Source organism: Rhinoraja longicauda, chromosome 9, assembly GCF_053455715.1.
Source record: "Rhinoraja longicauda isolate Sanriku21f chromosome 9, sRhiLon1.1, whole genome shotgun sequence".
In the NCBI taxonomy this organism is placed as follows: domain Eukaryota; kingdom Metazoa; phylum Chordata; class Chondrichthyes; order Rajiformes; family Arhynchobatidae; genus Rhinoraja; species Rhinoraja longicauda.
This window is the reverse complement of record NC_135961.1, coordinates 14,609,776-14,630,688: the sequence shown is the minus strand read 5'-3', so window position 1 is coordinate 14,630,688 and position 20,913 is coordinate 14,609,776. Positions and strand designations below refer to the sequence as shown.

Sequence of the window (20,913 nt, the reverse complement as noted above, 5' to 3'; positions counted from 1 at the left end):
ACATGGGCAAATGGGACCAGTTGAGATAGCTTTCTTGGTCAGCAAGGATGAGTTGGGCCGTAGGACCTGTTCCTGTTCTGTATGACTGTATAACAGGCAGGAGCTTGATGAGACAAATGGCCTCCTCTTTGTTGTAAAAAGAATTTGCCACACATGAATTTATTCAAATGTTTGCTCCATGTCCACTGACCAATAGACATCATTAGCATAGTCCTATCACAGTAGAAAATAATAAAGAAGGAATATTTCCCTAATGCATGGCCCTTCAAATTTATAGAATCAATTTTATGCACAGTAGGACTTGAGCCACTAAATCTGGTTTCTTGCAGCTTTGCTGAGCTATGCACAGATTTCCTATTTCTTTGCGTGTTTTGTTTATGGCTTTGGAGTATAGTGTATTCAGAGGAAAAACACTTCCATAATTGAACTTTCTTCAGTATACAGAACTGACAGCATGATGCCTTCATGTGTAGGAAGCAACTGCAGATACTGGTTTTTGAACCTTAGACACAAAAAACTTGACATCACCGTCAATGTCTCTTGATTCCCTTTCCCCTGACTTTTAGGCTGAAGAAGGGTCTCGACCCGAAACGTCTCCTATTCCTTTTCTCGAGAGATGCTGTCTGACCCACCGAGTTATTCCAGCTTTTTGTGTCCAGCGTGATGCCTTCATGCACATCTGAACATGCCAATGAAATAAAGAGGAAAAACGTGACTGAAGCCATTGTACAAGATCAGATTAATAATTAACGAGACGGGGATACCAAAGGCCTACTAGTGCCTATTAATGATAAAGGAGTTGCCAAAAGAGTGGTGGGATAATGAAGCAGATCTTACAGTGGATGCACAAAGCATGACTGGAGTCATTAAATGAGTACTTTGCATCAGTGTTTACCTTGAAGGATGATATCGCCATGCAGGTTGCTGGGATCCTTGATAAAATATAATAGATTACAGCTCACCAATATCTGGACTCAACCCCAACATAAAGAAAAGTGGTTGTGGCTCTTTCAGCCTCTGTTATGTCAGCCCAGGATATCGCTGCAGGAAATTTTCAAGACAGTGTTCTAGGCAACTATCTTTACCTACTTCAACAATGACATTTCCTTCAAGGTTAAAGTTAAATTGTTCACTGCTCAATGTACAATCCATTTGCAACTTCTCACGTAGTTCTCAATGTCTGTACTCTGCCAGTACTGGACAATATTCAGCCCTGGTTTGTTAATTGGAAGGCCATTTTAACAAGAAAATATTTGGCTACCTCTCCTTCACATTCAATGATATTGATAATAAAAATCCATTGTCATTATGATTGTGAGGAGAATGGTTGGGTGGAATATCATGATTGACTAAATCATTTCACAAAAGAAATGGTGGGTGTATGGAATGAGCTGCCAGAGGAGGTAGTTGAGATAGGGGCTATTGCAGCATTTAAGAAACAATTAGACAGGTAAATGGATAGGACAGGTTTAAAGGGATATGGACCAAACGCAGGCAGGTGGGACTAGTGTAGATGGGACATGTTGGTTGGTGTGGGCAATTTGGGCCCACAATTTGGGCTCGAGGTCTTTCTACTTTCTACAAAAAGAAGATGAGGAATATGACAGAGTTGTTTCCACATGATGGATGAGTGCAGATTGAACAAGAAATAAAAAGCCAGGTCATCAACCAGGACCAACCATTATTCCTGACTGGAGCCTGTTTACCATTTTACCCATTTGCATCTCCCTTTGGGTGAGTTGTGGCAAAGTATTACAGCCATTGTGTATCACAGCTGAACGATGGTTGTAATATGTTGCACCAACTCACCGAACCTTCTTTAATACAGTGTAGGAAGGAACTGCAGATGCTGGTTTTAACTGAAGATAGACACAAAAAGCTGGAGTAACTCAATGGGTGACAGCATCTCTGGAGAAAAGGAATAGGTGTTGTTTTGGATCAAGACCGGAAACGTCACCTATTCCTTCTTTATTACTGCCTTGTCTTCTACTAGGATTCTACTACAACTTCTACTACCTCTACTACTCTGCCTAATAGAACATGATGTGTGAATGCCATAACCTCCATGTCAAACATCCTTATGACATATATATATTGACTATCCTTCATCATTACCGGATCAAAACCCTTACCGTCTCAACCTAATACCCCCATAGCGCAGAGATTCAAGAAGACTGCTTACCATCAGCTTCTCAAAAAAAATTAGGGGTTGGCAATAAATGTTAACTTTGCCAAAAATTCCCCAAACCAACCAATAAATATAATAACAACGACTTAATGAAAACCTGACAGGATTTATTTTGTATCTCATAGGAAGATGTGCTGGATTGCTGAGTTTAAAAGTAGAAATTAAGGGGGTGCTGGCTAAAGTGATCTAATCCTCCTTCGATACATGAGTTAGGTCTGTCGGAATGAAATTGTATAACCATCTTCAGAGGGGAGAAAAAGGTAATTCTTCAAAAGAGGGGAGAAAAATAAATCTGGCGAGAAAGCTTTTAAAAAACAATAATCTGGGAGGAAATTCATGGACAAACATAATGACCACAATGAGACATGTTAAGAGTTGTTTATTTTAGGCTCATTTGGTTCAAGTGTCTGAGGCGACCAACAGTGTGGAAAAGTGCAGTACGATTGTCATTGTTCATGATAATAAATAGGCTTATTACAAATACTGAAGCCCGAGAGGTAAATGTCCCCACAAAGAAATAAAAGTGCCAATGGAGTAGACAGTGAAATGCTGTTTATTATACTAGAGACTGTATGCAATGCAACTCCCCAGGGTTTGTACTAGGATCTGTACTGCTTTAGCATATTTTGATAAATGACATTTGGGCATACATTACGATGTTGGAATTTGCAGATGGCACAAAACTTGGAAGGGCAGTAAACAACGAGGAGGAAAGTGGAAAAACACAAGCGGGCTGATGGCGAACAGGTAATACGCAGATGAAATTTAGTTCAATCAAATGTTAGATCATTAATGAGGGCAGACAAGGAAACTCAATGTCAGGAAAAGCCACATTAGAACAATGCATCGTGGTACTGGTGGGACGTGAAATCAAAAGTGTCACATGCGAGAGAACTGGCAACATGAACAAGGCAACATACACACAAAGTCTGCTGTTCTCCAACACTTACAGTGTGGGGCAGGTGAAGGAGGCTGTGGATTGCAAAGAAGGTGATTAAGAGGACGGAGATCACCAAGGGAAGAGGCTTCAAGAGAAGTGGCAACATCAAGGAAGGAACAATGTTGGGAGAAGGGGGCAACAAAAACTGAAGGGACAACACAGACTTGAAGGGCAACATGGACTGAAGAGGCAAGAAGGAATGGTGAATATTGACAAAAGGGAAGACCGACACAAGATGCTGGAGTAACTCAGCCGGACAGGCAGTCACTCCAGCATTTTGTGTCTATCTTCGGTGTAAACCAGCATATGCAGTTCCTTCCTACACATTGAAAAGAGGCCAAAGAGGTACAAAGGGAATGGATTTTGGAGGAAATACAGTAATAACAAGAGAAGAGGCATTAGGAGCTGATTTGGAGCTCTAGTAACATCTGCAGTAAATATGGTATACAATTGATCACAAGCAAACCTACTAAAAAGCACCAGAGATGGATTATATTAGTATTAGTTCCTATAAGTAATACCAAAACACCCCAGAGCTCCCCAGTGTACACTTGTTTCAGTGTGAATGATCTATGCCTTTTACAGACCCCAAATGTGCAAAATCTAGGATTCAGAAAACATTTTCTAAAGTGTGCAAAAGGACCATGTTTAATGATTTGGTAATGATTTCATCAGATACTGTTACGAAAACTTTGCACTCCACAAATGTATTTCTAGCCTGCTTTTAAACAGGAGAATTTTAACGAGCATGCAAGTGCGTGAATATTTGTGCAAATTGTTGAAGTTTGCAGGACATGTAACCGAGGGTTCCCGACAGGCCACGAGGCAGAAGGTCGCTTCCCGACAGGCTGCGCCCACGGACATGCCCGACAACAGGCCTGGCTCACTGCTGCAGTAACGAGAACCAGCCCGGAGAGGTTGCTGCCGAGCCCGGCCTCTGATCACGCAGTGGACTGGAGAGGAGGGAGTCAGACACAAGGCCGGTAAGCAGACTGGTGGCAGTCCAGGGGCCTGGTGAGCTGCGGCTGTATGGGGGGGGGGGGGGGGGGGAAGGCCGCCGAGCACGGCCCCTGCTCATCCCGTGGATTAGGAATTGGAGAGAAGGTGGAAGGAGACGGCGATGGCGGCGGATGCTGGACAAAGGCCCCGGTGAGAGGAACCAGGGTGGTCTTACCTTCCGCACCCTCGAGGTTGGCTGCGGGCAGCGCCCCCCAGGGAACAAGGGCTGAAGAGGGCCTGGCGTGGAGAGAGACAGTGGTTTACAGGATGACTGGAATGGAGGTGTCAGCTGCAATGGGTCTTCGAGGCCAGCTGCAGCTGGGACTGTAAAGTGCATATGGACTCAAGTGGGCTATTCTGTGCATACTGTACCGACCGGGGCGATGGTGCTTGTGTACGGGGATAGTCTTGCTGGTCCACTTCCTCTGCCCTTTCTTTGTCATGCCTGACCATCAAGGCTGAGCATGTGAGGAAGGAGATTAGCAGATTCCGGGTCCACAGAAAGCCACGGGTCCCGATGGTGCAGTCCTAGGATACTCAAGGCCAGTTGTGCGGAGTACTCCAGCACATCTTCAACCTGAGCCTGAGCCTGGAGAGGTGGAAAACATCCTGCCTGGTTCCTGTACCAAAGAGGATGCACCCCAGCCCCTCCAATGACTACAGCCCGGTGGCGCTGACTTCACACATCATGAAGTCCCTGGAGAGGCTGGTGCTCACTCACCTGCGATCCCTGGTTAAACCCTACCTGGACCCCCTGCAGATCACTCACCAAACAAAGATGAGGGTTGAGGACGCCAACATCCACCTGCTCCATCGTTCCTGTACTCAAATGGATAAGCTGGGAAGCACAGTGAGAGTCATGTTTGTTGACTTCTCCAGTGCTTTTAACATCATCCAGCCTGCACTGCTAGGGAGCAAACTGACGACGATGCGGGTGGATGTTCCATTGCTGTCCTGGATCACCAGCTACCCGACTGAATGACCACAATAAGCCAGGCTACAGAACTGACAGAGATGCAGTCTACGATTTTGCTGAGTGGTGTGGGCTGAATCACCTGCAGCTCAATACCGACAAGACTAAGAAGTTAGTGGTGGCCATTAGGAGGAGAGGAACACCCCTGTCCCCTGTCTCCATCAATGGTGCGGATGTGCAGTTTACCAGGGAGTACAAATACCTTGGAGTGTACCTGGACAGTAAACTGGACTGGTCCAGGAATGCCGAGGCCCTGTATAAGAAGGGACAGAGCCAGCTGTACTTTTTGAGAAGGCTCTGGCCCTTCAACGTCTGCAGTAAGATGCTGCAGATGTTCTACCAATTGGTGGTGGCCAGTGCCATCTTCTTCACTGCCGTTTGCTGGAGCAACAGGGCGAAGGCTGCGGACACTAATAGGACTAACAAACTCTGTCAAACCCTGTCTGGCTCTGTCCTGGGGGCGGAGTTGGATTCATGGGAGGAGGTCTTGGAGGGAAGGATGCTCCTCAAACTGCAGAGTATCCTGGACAACACAGCTCACCCCCTCCATGACACACTGGTCAACCTGATGAGCACCTTCAGCAACAGACTGGTTCCACCAAGATGCAGGACAGAACACCGCAGGAGATCCTTCTTCCCTGTGGCCACCAAACTGTACAACGCCTCCCCCTTCTGTCTTGGGGTAGACTGAGACTGACTTCTCTTCCCCCCCCCCCCAATATTTGCACATCCCCAATCCTTTTCACTCATCACTTTAATTTCATGTTACGTGTATTTTGTGTTTTTATGACTGTTGGAGGTTCAATTTCCAACTGGAGAAACAACAACTCACATTCCGTTGGTATAGTTTACAACCCAACCGTATGAACATTGAATTCTTCAATTTTAAGTAACTAATTTACCAACGCCTCCCCTTTCTGCCCCTCTCTTCCATGTCACCCATTTCATACTTTCGTTTTCCTTCCGTCCCATTGCACCTATATTCCATCTTCTGGCTACACATTTCACCGTCTCTTCCATTCTTATTTCCTTATCTCACACTTGTGAGCACCAGTATTGAGGATTATTATAGCAGATGATTTGTCCTCTATCCTCACTGGTTGTGGTCTGTTGGTCAGGAATTCAAGGATCCTGAGTTAGGATGTGCTGGGTGGTTCAAGAGCCTAATGCTTGAAGGAAAGAAGTTGTTTCTCAACCCGGGAAGTAACGTTTCTCAAGCTCTTGTACTTCTTCCCGACGGTAACAGCAAGATGAGAATGTGGCCAGGATGCTGTGATCTCTTGATGAAAGTAGCTGCCTTTCTTAAAGGTCAAGTTCTAAAGATCCAAAGATTTCAAAGGTTCAGTGACTTTGCAATTGGATATTTTTTGCTTGTATTGTCAAATGAATCTCCGTGTCTAATGTCACGGTCTATGTGAACTGAAAGGATTTTACTTTATCCCAATATATCTGCTCTGTGTACACCAAATAGATTTATGTTTGTGAACGCCTATTTCTGGACTACTGCCCTTCATCAATGCTGAGCTCATTTATAGGTGACTAAATGGTAGGTAAAGACGTTGGGAATCTAGACTCATCTCTGCAGACACAACGTATATAGACTGGACAATCGGTGTTTGTGAAGGCGCATGATACAAACAGGATGATTAAAAAGCTTGCAGTTGGGAGTTTGACATGGTGCGTGGAATCTCACTCCAGATTAAGGGATGCATTATTATGAAACCCCCTGGGGCACTGAGAATCATTGCTGTCTGCTGCATACTATATGACTTATCTCTGCAAAGAATTCTCATCATGAAATAAGAAAAATCCCATAGGCATGCCACAGCAGAGGAATAATGATTATAGTAAAACTGCAGTTACTGGAGCAACAATGCAGCCCTAGTTTGGGAAATACCCATATCTAAAAGGGACATTGTAAAACTCCAAAATATGTGCTGCTATACTTTTCTTGTGCGCAATAAACCAATATGCATATCATTATATTCTTTATATTTTTTATATTTATATTTCTCCTTATATTTCTCTACATGAGGCCATATGAATGATCAGAACAATGTGCAAATAATAGACACATGGGTCTTTCATTCAAAGCAATAGGCCCTTAGTGAATGTTATACATTTCACCTGCTGTGTAAATTTAGTAACTACTTTGTAAAGTCTGGGTGGGTTTTTAGCTTGTATATTTCAGTTATTTAAAAAGAATGACATTAACCTCAATTTTTAAAAAAAATCTTCAAAATATCTTTTAATCGTTATTGGATATTAAATACAATCAGGGAATGTCTTACTCTACATTCGTTATGTCATCATTTCAGATCATCGAAGGCACTCTCATTTGCTCCTTCCATAATTCCTCTGTGAAGTAAATGCAATGTTAAAAAAATTTTTTTTAACAAAAATATTTATTCAAATATTAAAATAATATATACAATACAATAAAACCAAAACAGAACCCACCACCAGAATACTATACAAACAAATATACCAATTGAAACTATTATACAATTATATTACAATCTCCATCCAGGATACATCCAAGCCCCCGCGGTGCCCAGCGGTCCCGGAAATCCTCCAGGGTGCCCGTGGACAGTGCACAGTCCCTCTCCAACACCATCCGGGTGCGGATGTAACCCCAGAAAAGGGGTAGGCAGCTGGCTCGGGCAGAGCCCTCTTCCGCCTGGCGCCGCAAGTCGCGGATGGCCAGTTTGGCCAGGCCCAGGAGCAACCCAACAAGGACATCTTCGGCCCTACCGCACCCTGCCCCTTAGCGTCAGTAGTGGTAGGATTACAGACTGCAGTCCTTCTCCACAGAGTTTCTGTGGTTGCATACAAAGATTCTGTGAGCACTGCGGTGTGGATTCCCAACCTCAGACACAAATTGCTTTCAAAGTAAGATACAAAATGCTGGAGTAACTCAACGGCTCAGGCAGCATCTCTGTAGAACATGGATAGGTGACGTTTCAAGTCGGGACCTATGAGTTGCTTTCTGTTGCGCCAAAGTTCTGTGACATCCATCAACAGCGATGTCATCCAGTTGATTTGACAACCGATCATTTTTAACTATTCTGAACAACAGTAAACCAGGAATGAAAAGCTCCAATTTTTATAACATTTTAAACATTTTATAGACTGTGAAATAAAAAATTAAAATGTGCACGTGGGATTAAGTTGGAAGCAGAAATATCACACATATAAAATGTTTTTCAAGGCCAGAGGGATTGCTTGGCAATAATTATAAATGAGGAATTAAAAATGCAACATTTATAACATTTTAAAGGTTTTTACAGTGAGAGTGTATACAGAATATCTGAAGAAGAGTCCTAACCCAAAATGTCCTCTAGAGATGCTGCCTTAAAAAAAATCAGATTTCCATGATTAGCCGGACATGCATGCTTGCCTGATGCTGTTGTGAATTCTTTGTGATTAATGACAAAGAACGCTCATGGTTTTAACTATCATTACGACTGCAAATCTGCACCGTTACTTCTCCAAAGTATTTCTGTATTGGAAGTATTTGCTCGCTGTCTGACTGCAAGGTTTCCATAGCAGCCTGCTGTGACATCTGATCTTCCATTGGTGTACTTAGATGGCTGTGTATCTTCGTCAGCTATATCTGGTGCTGTTTTGACAGCCTGACCCTGTTCTATCCTGGGCCTATGTATTGTCACCTCGGCAGGGATGCTTGGTAGGGCAGCTGCCCCATTGTTTTGAGTGTCAGCTTCCCCCATCCATGACTATTGCAGACATGCCCACCCTGCTGAGCACTGCTTCAGTTCCTCCACTGAAGCCCGCAAGCTTAAGGGGCAGTGGCCACACTGATTAAGCATTAATTTAGGGAAAGATACAAAAATTATTGCTTAGCATTGGGCTTCAGACAACAGAGAAGTTAAAAAAACTACATCTCAAAATGTCATGTTCCTTGTGATATTAATAATCTGGTGCTGGATCTGCTTGGCATATGCTCAAAGTATGCAGTTAAAACAAACCTTGGAAATTTAGTAAACTATGAAGAGGACAGTAACCTGCTCAGGAGGATGCTGGCACATTGTGAAACGGGTGGACAAGGAGCAGGCAAAAGTTAATGCAGAGAAGCTTAATGTTTTTGGAAGGTGCATTAGGAAATGCGGTGTGAACGTAATGTGATGGTGTCATTTTAAAGGAAATGCTGTGTTTGTCGAACAAGGGAATCACTCACATCATCCATCCTCAGGCCACATTTATTCAGTCAGTCTGTCACCACGAGGAAGTAGAGAGAAACCTTATTTCAAAAATAAGATTCATTCATAAAATATATACAAGAAATACAAAAGAATAGTGCATAGCTTTCCTTACATTAATCCTGTTGTTCACTCTGCACACTCATAGTGTTGTCGGTTCTGTACACGATGTGTGAGCTCCTTCCATGCAAAAAATCGACATTGCCACCCATTTGACCCCCTGTGGCCGATACAACACATCTAATATGTGAGAAGCTTTTACACAGGGCTTAGCCACACAACGACAAACGGCACTCAGATCCTAGACTGCGATACTTCCCAACAAAGGCACTGCCTGGCATCGTCACCCTCTTACACCACGTTCTTCCTCATGGATTTGACAAAGGGTTGTGTGCAGCACACAAACAAGACAGCTATGGACGAAACCTGGCTGAACCCCGGGCTTGATCAGGAAGCCATCTGTTTCCCATCCCCTGATTCGGACTGCACAATTGACGTCAGTGCAAAGCACTTGGATCCAATTAGTGATTACCTTCCCAAAGCCCGTTTTGGAGAGCCCATCCATCATATAAGTGTGAAATATCCCTTCAAAGGCATACTCCTGATCCAAGCTGACCAGGCAGGTGTCCACCTCTCTGTCCTGCATGTAAGGCGATGGCATCACCTGTCCCAGACAACCACCTGATCTGACTGACAATGACCTTGGACTTCTCTGCTTTCTCCCCTTCTTCTCGTGAGTGAAGGTGATAATATCTTTCCTCAAGGATTCTGACATGCTGCCAGCCAGAAGCATAGTGTTGTTAACATCCAGCAGGTCTGGGCCCATCCAGTCCCACAGAGCTGAGTACAACCCGGTCAGTAAGCCATCACTTGCAGGAGTTTTAGTCAACTCAAGGGCATGGGTGGAACCTGTCAGCTCCTCCAGGGTCAGTGGCTGGTCTACACTCTGTGATGGAGAACGGGTGATTCTGGGAGGTTGTGCTGCCTGTGGCCTTTCCGTTGTGCAGAGAAGGTCCACAGCCTCGTTATATGTCTGGCTGTGAGGATGTACTGAGCTGTTCCTCTTCCTAAAGGCTCTGGATCACAGAACTCCTCCCGTGACCTTTTGGGCGAAGAAGCATGAGCATGCCTCATCCTGCTCCATGGAATGCCTCAGATCCACAGTTTATCTTGGAGGATTCTGGGCCTTGGAATGAGGCTGGCTGGCTTACCATCTCCCAGAGTTTCTCCCTCATAAACACCCACCTAGACTGCAGAAGGAGAAGATTCTGCAAATTGATCTGGAGTTGGCACAATTGTGCTCTGACTCTCTCTCGCTCTCTGGACCTCTTTGTTCTCCGTTGTTCCTTCCCACCAGTGGATGTGAAGATTTAAGGAGGGGTGTCACAGGACCCAACCTGCAAAACCACTCGTTAGTTCTTCGATGTTGCAGTGTCAGTGACGTCGACGTCACCCTGGCTGTCTTCTGATCCTCCTGTAGGTGACGGCCTGAGGGACGCTGTGGTCAGAGAAGGACACTAGGCCTGACTTTGGTGGATTTCACCGTGACTGTCTTTAACACAAATAGGAAGTCTATCCAGGACTGTGCAGATGTGTCCAATATGGACTAGGTGAATTGTTGCTGTCCACCGTACACAGTGGTGCCAAAGATGACATCTTTGCGCATCCTTGCATCTTTTACTGTTTCCAGTCTGTTTCGGCTTTGCTAGATCGTCCAGCCACATCGACGATGTGGTTAAGGACACCAGCCGGTACAACCAGCCCGGTATTCCACCAGCAGCAGTGGGGAAAGATGCAAAGATGTGGGAACTGCTGGAGAAGGAACAGAAGGAACAAGACCTGCACATTAACAAGTCGGAGTGGAATGTTTTGGTGCATTACATCCACCGTGAGGAGACTCTCGTCAATCACCAAAGTCAGACACAAAAAGCCGGAGTAACTCAGCGGGTCAGACAGCATCTCTGGAGCAAAGGAATAGATGACGTTTCGGGTAAAGACCCTTTTCGGAAATTGGGCAGTTGCTTCCCTGCAGCGCGCTCCCTGGGCTGGAAGTGCAACAGTCTAATCTCCCCAATAACACTGCCAACCCCTGGGACCACCATTGTGGAAAGCTCCAACAGTTGCGGAGTGTGGCATTCCATCTCTTGCAAGAACGTTATGTCTGCATTGACTTCGGAAAGATATTCCAAGGAGGCACCACATTACGAGTGCCTTTGTACTGCATAAATTAAGCAATGCGAATTTCACAACCATAGCTTTGTTTTCTAAAATTTCAAGGTTCATTGTCCCAGTCAATTATTCCAAGCCTGCATGTGCACTGCTTATGCAAACTGTGTGCTGTTTTGGGGCTCAGGGTATACAATACAATACAATACAATACAATACAATACAATACAATACAATACAATACAATACAATACAATACAATACAATACAATACAATACAATACAATACAATACAATATATCTTCATTGTCATTTTACAGGGGTACAACGAGATTGGGAATGCGTATCCCATACATAGAAACATAGAAACATAGAAAATAGGTGCAGGAGTAGGCCATTCGGCCCTTCGAGCCTGCACCGCCATTTAATATGATCATGGCTGATCATCCAGCTCAGTAACCTGTACCTGCCTTCTCTCCATACCCCCTAATCCCTTTAGCCACAAGGGCCACATCTAACTCCCTCTTAAATATAGCCAATGAACTGGCCTCAACTACCTTCTGTGGCAGAGAATTCCACAGACTCACCACTCTCTGTGTGAACAAATGTTTTCTCATCTCGGTCCTAAAAGACTTCCCCCTTATCCTTAAGCTGTGACCCCTGGTTCTGAACTTCCCCAACATCGGGAACAATCTTCCCGCATCTAGCCCCTTAAGAATTTTATATGTTTCAATAAGATCCCCCCTCAGTCTTTTAAATTCCAGCGAGTATAAGCCTAGTCTATCCAGTCTTTCTTCATATGAAAGTCCTGCCATCCCAGGGATTAATCTGGATCAGGGCGGCACGGTAGCGCAGCGGTAGAGTTGCTGCTTTACAGCGAATGCAGCGCCGGAGACTCAGGTTCGATCCTGACTACGGGTGCTGCACTGTAAGGAGTTTGTACGTCCTCCCCGTGACCTGCGTGGGTTTTCTCCGAGATCTTCGGTTTCCTCCCACACTCCAAAGACGTACAGATATGTAGGTTAATTGGCTGGGTAAAATGTAAAAATTGTCCCTAGTGGGTGTAGGATAGTGTTAATGTACGGGGATCGCTGGGCGGCACGGACTTGGAGGGCCGAAAAGGCCTGTTTCCGGCTGTATATATATGATATGATATGATAATACGATGCAATAAATTAATTAGCTAGTCAGTATTAATTTAAACCACCCAATGAAACAAATTAGAACAGTTTTAAAACAGAATTAATCTCAACCAGGGAGTGGGATTCCTTGCAGTGATCCTGGCAGTGTTGCTGAGGGGAGATCAGCCTGGGTTCCAATTAATTTTGTTCTCTACCTATTTTATATTCCCGGTTTCCTGGAGCTGGGAAGTGTGTCAGGCTCTGCAATGCTCCCAGGCTCCATTCACCACACTGATGTGCTCAGTACACATTCCCTCAGCTTGCACAAAGCATGTCCTTTCATTGATATTTAGAGATAAAGTGAAACATCTTCAGTAATGCACAGGATTACACACATCACTTCTTGACAAATCCAAGATGAGAAAGGTGCTCACTGGTCACTGCTTCACTAAATGTGTAGGAAGGAACTGCAGACGCTGGTTTAAACCAGAAAATAGACACAAAAAGCTGGAGTAACTCAGCGGGACAAACAGCATCTCTGGAGAGAAGGAATAGCTGACACAAAAAAAGCTTGAGTAACTGGATTCTGAGGAAGGGTCTCGACCCAAAACGTCACCTATTCCTTTTCTCCAGAGATGCCGTCTGACCCACTGAGTTACTCCAGCTTTTTGTGTCTAGTCACTGCTGGCTGATCACTTCTGATACCCCTGTCCCTGCATGATCAGCTTGTGCTTGTAACCATTGCATTAGGTCAGAGTCTGGTGCTCATGGCCAAAGATCGCTTTGTCAGCTAAACCCATGGTAACCATGGTGATGGTTCAAGCAAGCCTGATAACTCCAATACCACACCCCTCGTGGAGGCCTAATGGGACATCTTACCTTCTACTCTATGGCACGGAGCAGCTCTGATGTATTCAGTGGGGAAGAAACACAGGGTGCGGTTGCTGCTCTGTTTGGTTCAAGGCTGCATTTACCAGCGGCAGAGAGAGCGATATCATGGAACTACCCCCTGCACTACCCCAACTGCAAGGAAATTCATGAAGAAACTTGCTTCAGTGGCCAGCCATTGTAGACGCAGATTAGAGCAAATGGCCATATCCTTTGGGTGGACAGATGCCTTTAAGGGCTGGCACCCAACGGATAATTAGTCATGAATAGATTGGCAGACGTAAGTTTCTTTACCGAAAACATTTGCCTCAATAGATGCTTCCTGAATCACTAAGTTCCTTCAGCAGTTTTTTTTGCCGTAATGGAGACACAAATGACTGCAGATGCTGTAATCTTCAGCAGAAGTGGGTGCGGTCAGCCAGCATCTGTGAAGGGGATAGCAGGCAACGTTTTATAAGCGATAGGAGTAGAATTTGGCCATTCGGCCTATCAAGTCTACTCTGCCATTCAATCGTGGCTGATCTATCTCTCCCTCTTAACCCCATTCTCCTGCATTGTCCCCATAACCTCTGACACCTGTACTGATTAAGAAAGATTCTTTTCCCCAAAGTGTACTCTATTCGCAAACTTTGCAAGTACATAACAGTTCATACATGTGCCATCATTCATAGAACATTTCATTTCATTTGCTCGGAATGATAATATTTTATCAACATACCATCAACATTTTTATTTCACCTAGATTCCACGGAAAGGTAAATGGGAGTGTGTTTGTACAGGGCTCAACCATGTACCCCAAGATCATGTGTGTGAAGGAACTGCAGATGCTGGTTTACACGGAGGATAGACAAAAGTTTTGAAACAACTTCTATCAATTTCCCTCCACAGATGCTGCCTGACCTGTAGTACTTTGGTTTTTGCTGTTGATTGTAGGGTGGACAGTCCAATAGGTTGGCGCTCCCGAGCCACTGATCACCATACATCACATGTTAACCGTAGAGACAATGCTCGTGCATTCCAAATGTGCAGAGACATTTTCAATAGGAACTCCATCCCAACTGCTCCAGATGATTAGGCGTAGGATAAGCCTGCAGCATTGGTCAAGGGCTCCTATTTAGGGGTGATTGAATTTCTGGGCCATAGCCTGCAAATGTAAGAAAGAATCCTTAAGTTTTCTGGCTATGGCCCAGATGGAGTAAAGTGATCTACTTGGGACACCAGGCTTCAGGGCTGACATCAAGAGATGAGGAAAGGTGGAGCAGATATTTGCTTGGACGGTAAAGCATATGGGAAGCAAAAAATAACTGGCTGGAAGAACTCGATAGGTCAAGCAGCATCTGTGGAGGAAGAGGGATGGTTGTCGATTAGGATCAAGGCCCTACATCAGGACTGAGAGTGTGCACAGTATGGAGTGCTGAGGAGGAGCAGTGAGGCAGAGGCTTGTAGGTGATAAGTGAACCAGATGAGAGGAGAAATAATAGGAACATAGGAATAGGAATACTTTATTGTCACATGTGTGTAGGCACAATGAGATTCTTTGCATGCATACCCAATGTATACAAATAGCAGCCACCCAAGTTACAAAGCGCGGCGGCTCCCCCTTTCATCTCCCCTCCCCCCAACAGTTCCCCCATGCCGGGTCCCCATTGTCTTTTGTTCTCCCTCCACCTCCCCCCTCACGATGATCCCCCCACGCCATCGGGTCGTCCATTGTTCTTCCCCTCCCCCTCTCACGGCGGTCCTACACGCTCTCATCGACCATGACCCGCGAGGCATCGCCACCGCTGAGAGGTTTCACCACCGCTGAGGCCCCATCGTCGCGAGGCTTCACCGCTGCCGCTACCGAGGCCTCACCACTGTGGATGCCTGACTTCATGCCTCCGTGGTGCCGACCCGGGCTCCAGCCATTGGCTCCGTTGACCGCTTCGCCCGACCCGGGCTTCTACCCGTAAGGCCCCGGCCAGGCACCGACCCGGGCTTCTACCCGCAAGGCCCCAGCTGGGCCCCGACCCAGGCTTCTATGCAGCAATCCGGGAGGCATCGAGACCACGGCACCTCGATAAAGGCCTCTGGCCGCGTTCCCAGTCCACAGCCGCGGCCCGTCAGGAAGCCTTCTGTCCGCGCGGCCCGTCAGGTAGCCTTCTGGCGGAAATAGAAACAGGTGAGGGGGACGGGGGGGAGGGTGTGGTGTAGAAACGGGTTGGAACTTAGTTGGGGGATACATTGTGAAGAGAAAAAAAGAAGATTTGATGAGGGCATTCAAAACCATGATGGATTTTACAGTGTAAATAAGGAGATGTTGCTTGAAGCAGCAGAAATAAATACATAGTGGTACAGATTTAAGGTAATTCTCAAATGAAGCAACATGAGGAGAAAAATATTCCTGTAACAAGTCATTATGATCCAGCGTGTGCAGCTGGAGAGGTGATGAAAAACATGTTCAATAATAACTTTGAAAAGATAATAAATATTTTAAGAGAGAAAAAAATGCAGGGGCTATGGGGAAAAAGCAGGGAAGCAAGAATAATTGGAAAGCTCTTTCAAGCAGCTGACATAAATGGCCACGAGATGAGGAAGAACAAGCAAAACACATCAAGAAGATTTGGATAGCAGCAGTTATGGCCTCACATCTGGACTCCAGCCAAGCATCCATCCTTCAGTGCGTGGGAATCTGTTTACCATGCAAAATGCAAAAAAACTAAACAAGGATACGACCTGTCCTCCTTCTGTGCGGTATCAGTCGGCAATTCTTTGCACAGGATTGTAATCGTGTATTGTCTTTCTGCTGACTGGTTAGCATGCTTTTCACTGTAACTCAGTACACGTGACAATAAACTAAACAGAAACTGAACTAAACTGAATAATATGTGTAGGAAAAAACTGCAGATGCTGGTTTAAATTGAAGATAGACACAAAATGTTGGAGTAACTCAGCGGGACAGGCAGCATCTCTGGAGAGATGGAATGGGTGACGTTTTGGGTCGAGACCCTTCTTCTCTGTATGCATTCAAGAGAGAGCTAGACAGAGTTAAGGATAGCAGAGTCAGGGGGTATGGGGAGAAGGCAGGAATGGGGTACTGATTGAGAATGATCAGCCATGATCACATTGAATGGCGGTGCTGGCTCAAAGGGCCGAATGGCCTACTCCTGCACCTATTGTCTATTGTCTATTGTCAGACTGAATACTACTTCAAACTGAATACTACTTTGACAAGAAAAGGGACTGTGCGTCTGTGCCTCAAGGTGGTTTCCAAGCCAGAGATAACACTGCACCATGTCCAAACAAATTGTCCTTGCCTTGGAATAGAAGGATAGCACATTAACCTTTGCACTGAGGGCACTGTTCATCATGCAGTGTGCCACTATACTCATGCTAACAGACTCAAAACAGCCCAGGCAGCTCAGAGCTAGGTATCCATGACGTGCTATGGATCATGAACAGCAGCAGAAATAAAATCACCACAAGCTCCAACTGCATGGCCATGCATAACTCTCATAATAATTTGTAGATCCCAGACATGCATAAAAACAAACTAAATCATTACAACAGGCCAAGGCTTAAATCATACTTTAACAAGGAGTACAGAAGTGTTTGCTGGGGGCAGCGCCAGGCATAACTAAAACGATGAGATGACAGCCCAGAGAATCTATAGTATAGGATTGCATACTTGCTGCAAATAAACACAGCATGCAGTAGGCAGAGCTAACTCACAATCAATGGTTCAGAAAAAAGGTCTTAAAATGATTTCCAGCATGTATGTGTGTAAGACAAAGCCTAACTACCATGTTCACAACCATGTTCAAAGCCTTCACAACCATGTTCAGCCAGAAATACCAGATTGATGCTTCACCTCAGCTTCCTCTATTAAAGAAGCCAGTCTCTAAGCAATTCGCTCCATCTGAAACCAAAGAACAATTGAGAAAGTGGTTTACAGGAAAGCCTATGAGATGCACAACATCTCAGCTGTGGTACTGAAGGCCTGCATTCCAGAACTATGTGCAACTCCAGTCAAGTTTTTCTTGCAGAATTACAACAGTAGTGGAACCTGACAATGTGGAACATTTCCTGATTACACCTTGTTCATAAAATATTGGTCGAATCCAAACTTGCTAATTATCGCGGCACGGTAGCGCAGCAGTAGAGTTGCTGCTTTACAGCGAATGCAGCGCCGGAGACTCAGGTTCGATCCTGACTACGGGTGCTGCACTGTAAGGAGTTTGTACGTTCTCCCCGTGACCTGCGTGGGTTTTCTCCGAGATCTTCGGTTTCCTCCCACACTCCAAAGACGTACAGGTATGTAGGTTAATTGGCTGGGTAAATGTAAAAATTGTCCCTAGTGGGTGTAGGATAGTGTTAATGTACGGGGATCGCTGGGCGGCACGGACTTGGTGGGCCGAAAAAGGCCTGTTTCCGGCTGTATATATATGATATGATCGCACAATCAGTTTTTCTTTGTAATCAGCAGCAAACTGATGGAAGCTTTCATTGACAGTGCTATCACACATCACTTACTCATGAATTACTTGTTTACCCATGCATAGTCTGCAATTCGCCAGATCCCTCGGTTCCAGACCTTATCACACCCTTGGTCCAAACATGGACCAAAAATCTGAATTTGAGAGGTGAGGTGAGAGTGAATGTTCTTGACATTGAGACTGCATTTGATTAAGCATGCCATCAAGGAACCCTGGTAAAACTGGTCACTGAACATCAAAGTTAAAACATTCTAATAGTTGAAATTAAAATAAGATGACTGTGGTTAGTGGGGATCAATCAGTCTAGATCCACCACATCACGCAGGGCAGTGTTCGGGGATCAACCATCTTCAGCTGCTTCATAATAGCCTTCCCTCCATTAGAAGTTCAACAGTGGGCAGGTTTACTGATGACGAGGGAACCAGATGACTAAAAGTTGCAGGTGTGGTGATCTGGACTAGTTACGGGCAAATCAATGGACAAAATAATCAAATGTTTCATTGCATTTGCAAGTCCTCAGCCACTGAACCAGTCAATACCTGTACTCAGCAACCCCTGGACAACATTTGAGCATGCTGACAATATTTGTGTGACCAAAGTACCAGACAGAGACCATCTCCGGTCTAAAGGTAAAAGAGTCTAATTTACCTTTGGTATTTAATGGCATTGCCATCGCAGAATCTCCTGCCATCAATATCCTGGGTGGCACCATTGACTGGAAACTTAAAACTGAACCAGACATGTGAATACTATGACCATGAAATCATTAACTTTAAGAAACCAGGTGACTAAAAGTTGGAGGAGTGATGATCTGGACTGTTGTAGGCAAATCAATGGTCAAAAGAGTCAAATATCTCCTGGGGATAACAATCTTTTTCTAAGCTGCTTCTCAATGTGGTTATGTACTTATGTGCGTAGAACTTGTAAATAGGGCAACAATGTCTAGGAGCTATGAAACTGCTACATGCTCACTTACTCCCTGGAAATCCTTCACCTGTTATTCTTGTTGCTTTTATTCCCCCAGTTTATAATGGACAGTCAAGATTATTCACATTTTGGAGTAGAGCATTTTTGTGCATAAAATATTTAACATGGTAAAAACATACTAAAAAAAACCCATGATATCAGGCCGAAAATATTAAGGCAAGCTTCTTTAAGTCTCTATCTACAACCTACAAGTTGTGCGATCAAAGTTTCATCTAGATTGCCCCTAGTTCACAAAGGACAATTACACCATTGTACAATATTACACCCATTACTTGAATGATTTATTAGGAATCAAGCCATTATCCAACACTCCCAGCACCAAACAATGTTCACACAGAGAGCACCTCAGGAAACCAGGGTGGGGAGCCTGCTATATCCATCACTCCCAGTTGGTAATAGATCACTGCGTTGAGTACATAAAGTGAGATCTGGCCTTGATAGCTCACACTCAGCTGGATACCATGAACCATGTGGCATTATTCCAGTTGCAATTTCTGCATCCAAAAGCTTGCCTCTGTTGCTGTACATTATCAATTTTGAATGGAATGCAATGCAAGAGTGTGCTCTATGTTCACCACTTCTTAATCCCTTTTAGCAAAGCATGACACAAAATCAGTAATAAGCAAATGCAAATGAGAGATATATCGATGACACATTTTACAATCATCCAAATCTGATTCCTGAAACTGCATTCAGCATTGAGCATGATCTAACGAGAACAACGCTTACCATCAATTTTAATTGAAATCCCAGACTCCTTGCAGTGCTTAGTAGGTGGTTGCTCATGAACTTCGCTTAGCGATTATTGTTTTTCTTCATTTTAAATTCATCATCATCATCATCATCATATATATACAGCCGGAAACAGGCCTTTTCGGCCCTCCAAGTCCGTGCCGCCCAGCGATCCCCGTACATTAACACTATCCTACACCCACTAGGGACAATTTTTACATTTACCCAGCCAATTAACCTACATACCTGTACGTCTTTGGAGTGTGGGAGGAAACCGAAGATCTCGGAGAAAACCCACGCAGATCACGGGGAGAACGTACAAACTCCTTACAGTGCAGCACCCGTAGTCAGGATCGAACCTGAGTCTCCGGCGCTGCATTCGCTGTAAAGCAGCAACTCTACCGCTGCGCTACCGTGCCGCTATAACAAGCAGTAAACAATCCGCTGGAGGACCTCAAAAGGGTCGAGCAGAGTCTGTGGGTGGAAAGGAATGGTCGATGTTTTGGGTCGGCAGCAGCGTCAGTGGAAGAATGAATACTTCTTCAAGGTCTGCAATTCTTGTGGAGAAGAATTTCTTAAGATTCAAGCTTCAAGATATCTTTATTTGTCATCCAAAAAACAAGTTTTTTGGACGAAATTTAGTCACCCACAGTCCAACAATAAAAGCAATAAAATAAGCAAATTACACAACCTCAACCAACACACAAAAAAAAGAAACATCCATCAAAGTGAGTCTCCTCCAGTCCCCTCCTCACTGTGATGGAAGGCCAGAATGTATTTTCCCTTCCCCTGCCGTCTTCTCCCGTGGTCAGGCTGGTGTCGTTGCCACGTTCCAGGCCGCGCCGGACGGTGAAAGATCCGCAGCGGTTCGACCCAAGCCCCGCGATCCGGGGCGGGTGAACACACTGCCGCTGCCGCTGCACGTCGGGGCGGTCGTGGCTCCTGACATAGAAGCCCCCGCCGAGCACAGAAAAATCCCGCGGCCTATTTCAGGCCGCGCCGGATGGTGAAATGTCCGCAGCGGGCCGACCCAAGCCCCGCGATCCGGGGCGGGAATTTGCCTTCTTTGCAGGACCCATCGTCAACTTATTGCCAGCAGTTGATATCGCACTTGTCTAAAATAAATGACAAATGTTAAAAATTACATCCATTTACACTGTTTATAATGCATAAACTGTGGTTATACCTCATGTGGATCACATTGACAATTATTTCAGGGTAAAA

At 45.0% G+C, this 20,913-nt stretch overlaps 1 protein-coding gene across 1 annotated transcript in view; it reads right to left on the bottom strand.

Moving 5' to 3' along the window:
- Positions 1-20,712: 20,712 nt before the first annotated feature.
- Positions 20,713-20,913, bottom strand: part of LOC144596908 (uncharacterized) — a 148,749-nt gene continuing 148,548 nt past the window's right edge. Inside the window, exon 5 of the mRNA XM_078405784.1 lies at positions 20,713-20,804. Within this exon, the coding sequence (XP_078261910.1) occupies positions 20,771-20,804 (34 nt within the window). The 3' untranslated portion in view covers positions 20,713-20,770. The remainder of the gene's footprint in view (positions 20,805-20,913) is intronic.